Source organism: Branchiostoma floridae, chromosome 6 (genome assembly GCF_000003815.2).
Source record: "Branchiostoma floridae strain S238N-H82 chromosome 6, Bfl_VNyyK, whole genome shotgun sequence".
Taxonomy (NCBI): domain Eukaryota; kingdom Metazoa; phylum Chordata; class Leptocardii; order Amphioxiformes; family Branchiostomatidae; genus Branchiostoma; species Branchiostoma floridae.
In genome coordinates, this window is record NC_049984.1 from 12,055,569 (window position 1) to 12,064,450 (window position 8,882).

Genomic DNA, 8,882 nt, shown 5'->3' on the forward strand with positions numbered 1-8,882 from the left:
CGCAGTACATGTGATTGAGCATGGGACGGTATTACTTTGCTACTCTCTGTTCGATAGATAAATTCAAGTACATTCTGGGAGGCGATAATCCACACTGTGTACAAGTAGGCAAATATATCCATGATTGTTTATACCGTAGAACCAATAGTGTAAATGACATGCTAGACCCTTTATGTTGATGTATCCATACCTATAGATATCCATATATATGTGTTTAGTTGTACTGTAAGTAGTTGTTATACATGTAGACCTTACGAAAGTCGCTGTACTTTTGTCGTGTCAATAAAGATTAAATAAATATAATATTATAGGGCACAAGACAGCCATTCATTCCATTGGACTGTCATCTTGGGAGATGTTAAGGAAGGATTGAATTAAAACAGAACAGTGTAGATGCTCTGATACTAGCTGTCTAGTCTAACGAACACAACTAACAAGAAACCAACAAGGTTTTCGTGCTATCGATGCGACTTTTATTCATTCCATGCAACTGATGGCACATCTGTGTGTAAAATCAGCACAACAATTAATACAGACACAACAAAGTCCAGCCGTACTCTCCGGATCCATCGTAAAGACTGAAGCTAAATCCATCCGCTTCATTATAAAATGTTTTCAACTCCGTGTTATCAACTACATGTTATCGCCCTCTTGCCAGCAGTTTCCAAGGTCTATGTACAATACCTGTATTTCCCCCACTTGGAACCTATATCTTTTCATTATTAACACTTGTACATGCTCCTGTCATATACTTTAGTTCCTAGGAATGTTATTGTAAATTTAGTATCAATGCTGTGAAAGTTTAATCACTAGGAGAATATATACATATGTATGTATGTATATATTATTTTGTATTTAACGTTATATATGTCTCTCTATCTCTTTCTATCTCTTTCTCTCGCTTTCTCTCTCTCTCTCTGTGTTTATGCGTGTGTAAAATACAAACATGATTTTGACAGAGCGTTCTTTCCCAATGTCTGAGATCTTTTCTATTAGCTCTCTGCTTGATTCGACTTCGCTTTCTGTAAGACTTTTTTGGCGCCCTTGACGATCCTGCTGAACCACTGGATGTTGAGGACCTCCAGCACCACGCAGGCGACGATCCAGATGTACCTGTTGAGCGCGTGCAGCCGGTTGTACTGTTCCGTACCGTACACCTGATACACCATGTACCAGTACGGCGGGATCACCGCGATCCGGAACACGAACCAGGACAGGGCCAGAGCCAGGCCGTTCACAATGTACGGCTTGGAGGACTTACTGACACCCTTTGTCTCCAACAGCCACCTGGCGATAAAGAAAGGAAAGACAAGCAAGCGGCTTGAAAAGGCAGCGAAAATTTCTTTCAGGTAAATGATGACTTGTGATATTGTGATCAGAGAACAGGTTACTAGTACCTATGTATTTACTTTTCTTTTTGTTAGAAGAAAAGTTTCATCTGTATAGTTTAGGTATTGACTTGGGTCTTATTTGAACAAGAAGTATAACGTGTTTGAAACTTGTGAATTATTTGCTTCTGCCAGAAATGTATGTCTTGTATTTCATCTTAATTTTATTGGTATCGATCCTTCGCATAATTATGTTAAGCCTTTGCGTCGATGTAAGTTTTGCAAACGTGACTTCATCATTACCTCGTCATTTGCATTGTTTATGCTTTGATCAAAACAAAGGAAAGAAGCCTGCAGATTAATGGGTTGGCAACTCTGCTCAATCTAAGAACATTATACAGTCAAACCTGTCTATAGCGGCCACTCAAGGGACCGGACAAATTTGGCCACTATAGACAGGTGGCCTCTGTATAGAGGTGGCAACTTGTAGATAAAATACCCAAGGGACCGACAAAAAGTGGCCACTATGGACAGGTGGCCCCGTAGAGGTGGCCCCTAATACAGGTTTGACTGTACATACTTGGTGTTGACGAACAGCGTCGAGTTCTCGCAGGTGAGGCGGAAGACGGCGAAGTAAGGTAAGTTACCGATTGTCTGTAACAAAACATACACGAGCACAAATCTTGGCGATGTGAACATGACAATGTAGGATTAGTCATGTTCACATGCGTAATCCGGCAGTTACCTCTGACCAGGCGGTTATGGTTCGAATTCAAATCCTGGTTTCTGTCGCTCACCCGACATGCACGCTACTGGAAAGGGTCGCATTCCTTAGGATGGGACGTTGAAACGTGGTTCACGGTTCATTGTAATTGTCAGCATGCAAGAGTTAGACGAATTACCCTCAGTGCAACGAACCTGTAAATACTGTATACAACGTCTGTCTTCTTTCTCGCGGCCAGTAGAGCATTAATTAGCCGAGTTCTTGGTTTTAGTTCTTCAGTGAGCATAACTGGTTCGAGATCACTTTATTGTTCACTTAATTAAAAATGAAGTAAATCCAAATTAAGCCAAGATATCAGGACTTACCAGACAAGACATGTACGCCACCAGTACCACCACATGATGTGCTATGTAGACGGTGTATTCCAGCCCACCCATGTACTTCCAGTAGGAGTAGTAGTACAGCATGTTCAACATGTCTGCAGAATATCAATGTTTCAAAAGGATTATCCATGATGGGTGCGGATGGAGGGAAGGACTGTATTCGAAGCTAGTCATCGCTATGCTCTTAGACAATAAACTTTCCTTCCTGACCCTGTTGTAAATCTTCATGATTCCCATACTACAATGTGGAACATTTGGAACGTCCTTGCAAAGAATTACCAATATCTCAATCATCGTCTATTTTTGTAGATATTTTTTTTCTATTTCACCGACTCTGTGTCAGCAGTGTCAATAACTGCCACTCAAATGAACTACATGTAAATCATATGACTCTGACTGAACATCATTCGACAGATGTAGTCAGTCTTACAGCTTGTAAGAAGTATACCATAGATTCACCTGTCATAGTGAAGCCAACCATCACAGCCAGCAGGTGGAGAGCTCCTCGAGAGTGACCCCTGGCGAACAACAACAAAATGCAGCACGTTATTACCACCGCAAGTAAGCTGAAGACTTTTAATCGGATTGTAATAATAAGTCTCTTTAATCAGTTCACTTGATTATTTCTTAATTGTGTTTGTTTTTACTTTATTCACTATTCACTACCTTTCTCTGTATGTATGTATTTCTTTGAAACAATTAAAAAATAAACAAGTAGAAACAAAAACAAAACTTGGACAAGACGTCATAGGAAAGTGTCATTCCGTACATTAAGATATTTTTTGTGGAGCTTCTCCGACAAAGGGAACCACAAATAGGACAATTCTCTACAGATGATAGTAAAGGGACAGGGGCTTATGCTTTTTCAAGGACCTTGTGTGCATAGCAGAAACTTCAGGTGAGAAAATACCATTTTTCGCACGGTCTAACTTACCATATTGGGTTCTCGCCGAGTTCATAGTCACTGATGATAAGGTAGACGGAAAGGGGTCCAGTGATCAGTGAGTTCAGCATTGAACTTGTCCTATAAAACAAGAGTGTATGCAGCAGTGACAGTGTTGATTACAATGAAATACGCCCTATTACATTGAATCCCTGTAGCATGACAAAACGTTTACAGCGAGGTGTTTTCACAACAACGTTGCAAAGGGAATATGGCTGTCGTCTGTGACCGCATTTAGCGCGATAGGACTGAAGCACTGGCACCTGGCTGCAGTGCATAATACTCGTAACGTTAGAACCGGTCAGCATTACACCGAGGAAGGTGACAGACGGCCACCTTAACATCTCGAATTAAACAATTGCGAATTGGATGCGTACAAAGGAGTTGTTATCAACCTGATGAACCTATTCACGGAGTTGTGGATGCCATTGCAATGACTTAATGAATTAATCGATAGCTGTCGCTTTATCAATATTAGGCAGACTAACCTGATGTTCCAGTCAAGCCTCTGTCCAGGCGTCAGCTGTCTGTAGGTTTTGGACAGACACAGAGACAGCCGCGGACTGAGATACTTAAAGGCGATGCCATACACCCCACACCACACCAATGCCGCTGTGTAGTACTCAACGATCCGCAAGGTCTCCATTTTAGAGTTCAGCCGAGGAACTGAGAATATAGATATACATGTTACTCTCTGGAGTTGTGGCAACGTCTCAAGGAATGTTAGTTACGCCATCAATATTAGTATTTGGCTGTAGATGAACAATATATATCCTTCCATTGCATCACTCGAATCCATTTGGGTGCGATTTTAGATGACGTAATCGTGTGTAGCCTCCATAGCAGGCTCTCTGGGGCCTTTTTGGCTCATAATACACTAATACTGGCCGGCAGTCAAATATGGACAGCAATCAGCGATCCAGTACAAAAAGAAATGACCAGAAAAAGTGTATTATGAGTTAAAAAAAAAGGCCCTAGAGAGCCTGCTATGGAGGCTAGTCGTGTGTTCATTCAGATGACATACTAGTATTTCCCCATGGAGCATCTACACGCGCGCGGAACATGTCGGGGACCCCTGCTAAGGTATCGGTAAGGTATCGTTAGATGGCTTACGAATGGTCCGGACCATTCGGGAGAAATTTTCCCGATATAGTAATGGCGATATAGTAGTTGCATCTAGACGCTGAAAAAAAGCTGTCGGCGAGAGGTAGTAGGCTCGCCGATATCGGGAAAAACTGTGTGTAGATCGCGCCTTATTAGTTGCCAGACTAAATCTACCCTGACCTGGTTAACTCAAGGACAATAAGATTGCATTGTTGCAATGTTCAATAAATCAAAGCAACAAAGAACAACAACAATAAGCCTCCTACATCCATTTTCATCGTTTTTGTAACAAGCTTTAAATTAAGGCAGTTTTTAGTAACTCACGACGCTTCATTGCGGGCACAAAAACAAACAGAGTTGCACAGGAATGCTCCAGCAAATTTACCCGGGTGTGACCTGGTTTAATTTGCAATTGTTATTTTATTGACAGCAATGTGACTCTCTGAAGATAACACCAGTCGACTAAATTGAAATCTTAGAAAACCCCGACCGCCCGTACACACTTGTACAGCTAACAGGATTTTGAAAGTTAGAAGTGGTCCCAAAATGTAGAATTAGAAGGCAGTAGGCCAAGGAAGAACACTAGGAAGTCTAGTTTAGTCTTATTATCGGGGCAACCATTCAAGCGAGATAAAACCAACAAACAAAGCGTATTTGACCAAGGAGGTTGTATAACTTGTTGGCATGACATACCTTGGATGCGTTTATCACTTCGGAACTAGTTTTGAGTCTTTAAGCTTTCTTTGAATTCAGCTGTCTGTATGAAGACGACTCTCAAGCACAAGATAACTGCACCCAGTGCATGTAGCCTTCAACAAAGAAGTCAGCGCATTTTTTTCGGCCTGGTCTGAGAGGATTTCAGGGTCAAAGGAGCTAAACCGAAGTCAGTCGTTATTTTATCAGCCAAACAGCGGCGGCGGCCAGTTCTGTCCGACAAGCGCTGTTTTTGACAGAGGTGTTCGAAATAGAACATGATCCAACGGGGGGCGGGGCACTTGGTAAGGATAAACAAAGTGGTCGCGCCTCCTAGCGACAGTTCACGGCACGTGCCTGCTGCATGGCGGTCACGTCGTGATCACGCGCTAGCCCCACTGCCATCCCGAAAGGCAAGACGTGATGTACCATAGAATCCAAGGCTATTGTGCAGATGATGGTTTTTCCGCTGTCTTCCCGTGCAGTTAAAACATCGATATTCAATAAGAAATAGCGCTAGCACCATCGAATTTCACCCTCCGAATTTCATATCCGTTCGTGATGATTTATAATTGGCAAGAAATCTGCCGGTCTTTGACGCAGGCATCATCAACCTAGAACGACCTCTCTTCTATTTATTAGTTTGGCCTACGTAGTCTAGAGCGGGTTGAATGTATTGTACTAAGGTGAACTTTAAGCCAGCATTCCTTCCTCAACCATATATATTCGGTACACTAGTTTTCATATTGTGAACGTTAAGTATATTGAAGCTAGACCTGTAGCTCTAACGTGTCGGAACATATACAAAAGAAGGAAGTATTGGAGATACCTTCTTACCTTCAACTTCTCCAGCTGCATACGTACTTGACGTGGCTATACTTGACACTTCTAAGCCAGGTGTGTAGTCACTCCCTCAAAGGCTCTAGGCGTATCTCCCTGGCAAAGGTAACGTTAACTATGGGACACTCCTTACAAACTTTCGCCTATCACAAAGACGTGAAATACTAGTATGTACATAGTGGGACAGCGCCACCCTGCAGTTCACTTCCCACGTGCAAGCTGCGTGCTCCCCACGACACCGCCACATGCTAGGCTGGTGGGCGGGCTGTGATGAGGTACTAGTACTCAAAATGTATTCTCCAAGCAGAGGTTGGGTCGCGGAGATAGAAGTAGTCGAGATTTTCACCCGAGGGGAGCAAGCCGGTAAAAATCCTGAACACTACTATCTCTGCCACCGAACCTCTGCAGAATACTAAAATGGGCTCAAATCCAAATAGCAAGAGGCCACCTCATCACATGAGAAAATTGCAAGTGAGTTAAACAAGGAATCCGATTGAAATTTTCTATCGGATTAAAAAAAAAGTGTTCACATATATAAGTTTTATACAATCGGATGAAACTCATCAAACTTGCGACCGCGACCACACAATCGGATTAAACTCTTATAGCGGGCACGCGTGGTGTTTCCAACGACCACCGCGGGCACGCGTAGTGTTTCCAAAATGTTGCCAGACTAACTCATAATTTTGAAGGATGTAGCGACATCGATATTGATTATAACTGTTGAGAAATCGGCCGGTTTTGGTCAGATTTTGACGCGTCGATGGTCCGCAACACACACTGAAGAAAGTGGCGGCTTCTAGGTCATACGGGGTCATTGGGATAGTCTATAAAACTGGGGGTGGAAATGTTGCGCGCGGTGTGATTATACTCTACACTTAACTATATAAAATGTATCTGTTGGAGAAGTTGCATGAATAGAAAAAACTTATACTTAAACATTTGACTTCATTACGTATTTATCTGAAATAAAAGTCTGTGTTTCGCTTAAAAAACTGCTCGCCCATGCTTGCGTGCAGTGAAGTGACCCAAGCTCGAAAATTCTGTATAGACACGCTTACGGCTGTTTTTCTTGTGGAATATTTGCCTTTTTAGTGTTCTTGGGACATTGCCTCCAACAACAGAAGAGAAACAAAACCACATATGTTATTTTCATGGGCTATATTGCCAAAATGAAAAAGTCGGTCTTCTGCCGCACTGCCGATTTTCGGAAAGAACCGGTGTTCCGGCGAATCATGGCTTGCGGCGTACGGTTGTGGTTAACCATAGCGGTAAGGTGATTTTTGCAAGCAAACTTGCCCATAAACTTCTTTTCTTATCCGTGTATCATACTTTTTTGCCATGTTGTAGTTATGGTTGTATGTCTAAGGTCCACTGTACCCGGATGTATGAAGTCAAAACCATGAAACAAGCCCGAATCCAATCCAATTGTGTTCACATGGGCGATTCTAATCGGATTGCGCGCCAATCGGATTGCGCGCGCCGAATCCACCTTCCGAAGTGGATTGCAATCCAATCCAAAATGGGTAATCCAAGGAGGTTATTTAACCTCCTTGGGTAATCCAATCGGATCAGTTCTGTTCACATGGCTTAGATTGGGTCATTTTAATCGGATTCCTCGTTTAACTCACTTGCTTTTTTCCCATGTGAACAGGGTCGCTTAACTTTGCCACAGTTACTTTTACTTCGGGAATAGCCGCGAGTAGTAGTACTAGCGAGCACTTGCTATTTTCTCTGGAAGGGCTAAATGTCTGATAACAAATTTTTACTTTTTTTTAATGTCAATCTAACTTTAAGCATCTATACGTACAGATTGAAAAATATTGATTTAGTCTTGTTTATTGATCTTTATGCGACATGCTATTTTGGCTTCCGGCATAACATCACTAGTAGGTAAAGAGAGACACCGTCCGGCTTCTTCAAAACTGCATATACAGTGTTTGAAGTGTAGTGTAGGTTCAAGCAGATACTACGGTGGCATAATATAGTATCCTAAGCGTGGGCCTCAGTTCGACCCCAGGGTCGGCTTCAGCCTCGGACATGTTGTAAGGGATTGCATCCGGAAGTGATGTAAAACGGGGGTTCCGTGCTGGAAGAGGTGCCTCCAGCACGTAAAACAGCCCCAATACCCAGATTGGGTACCTACTGGCTACTGTAGTACACCAAGGTGAATTATGAATCTGCCTGGAGATCAGTGTAGATGTGCGTTTGTAGGCCCGCTGAAGCTAGTGCATTAAAACATAACTAAATAGCCGTGCATTGCAAATGTATAGATGTGTAATCGGGCCTGAATTTATGAATCATTCATTGCAAACGAGATTTTGACTTGAACCTTTTCCTTTCTTTTTCGGTGAAGAAAAACGCATTTAAGTCAATATTAGTTAAATACAAGAACAGTTATCAAATGCATATACATGTATTTTGAATTTATCCCTAACCTAAGCATTCCAATGTAGTTACAAATTTTCGTCACGTGGTTCGACGGCTGTCTTTGATTGGACAAGGTCTCGATCGAGCCTTCACACTTTGATCAGGCACAAATAAAGGTTGATAACACATACCAGAATCACCGTGTAGCCTTTCTGTTTTATAATCATGGTTTACATGATAGAATACATACATTCCTTTTGAAATTAGGTAGAATGTTAGTCTAAGGCCTGATAGAATGTAATAGCATGAAGTGCGAGGAAGCACACCTAAAGGCGAGTCAGGTGAGACGACGCCACGACAGTGTTTGTCAACAACATGTGATCTTGTAAGTCATCACCGGTAAGTGGAAGGGGGTTTCCAACATAGGGGGCTCCCCGAGACTCAAGGAAACCCAGAAGAACTTTACTTCTCACATCACACCTGTAGCTGAAGTTCTT

The 8,882-nt window shown here is 42.4% G+C and overlaps 1 protein-coding gene across 1 annotated transcript; it reads right to left on the minus strand.

Moving 5' to 3' along the window:
- Positions 1 to 347: 347 nt before the first annotated feature.
- Positions 348 to 6,111, minus strand: LOC118417112 (TLC domain-containing protein 4-A-like). The gene is made up of 7 exons (XM_035822513.1): positions 6,013 to 6,111; positions 3,867 to 4,044; positions 3,370 to 3,459; positions 2,895 to 2,953; positions 2,418 to 2,530; positions 1,909 to 1,982; positions 348 to 1,287 (listed from the first exon to the last, which is right to left on the minus strand). Exons 2-7 carry the CDS (start codon positions 4,022 to 4,024, stop codon positions 993 to 995), a joined length of 789 nt encoding a protein of 262 aa, XP_035678406.1. The 5' UTR covers positions 4,025 to 4,044; positions 6,013 to 6,111; the 3' UTR covers positions 348 to 992.
- Positions 6,112 to 8,882: the final 2,771 nt, after the last annotated feature.

Excerpts from the sequence above, each read along its gene's own strand:
- LOC118417112 (XM_035822513.1), bottom strand. The coding sequence starts at position 4,024 with ATGGAGACCTTGCGGATCGTTGAGTACTACACAGCGGCATTGGTGTGG. Across the intron at positions 2,531-2,894 it reads GGTTGGCTTCACTATGACAG|ACATGTTGAACATGCTGTAC; the intron begins GTGAATCTATGG and ends GATATTCTGCAG. Across the intron at positions 1,288-1,908 it reads ACGCTGTTCGTCAACACCAA|GTGGCTGTTGGAGACAAAGG; the intron begins GTATGTACAGTC and ends CTTTATCGCCAG.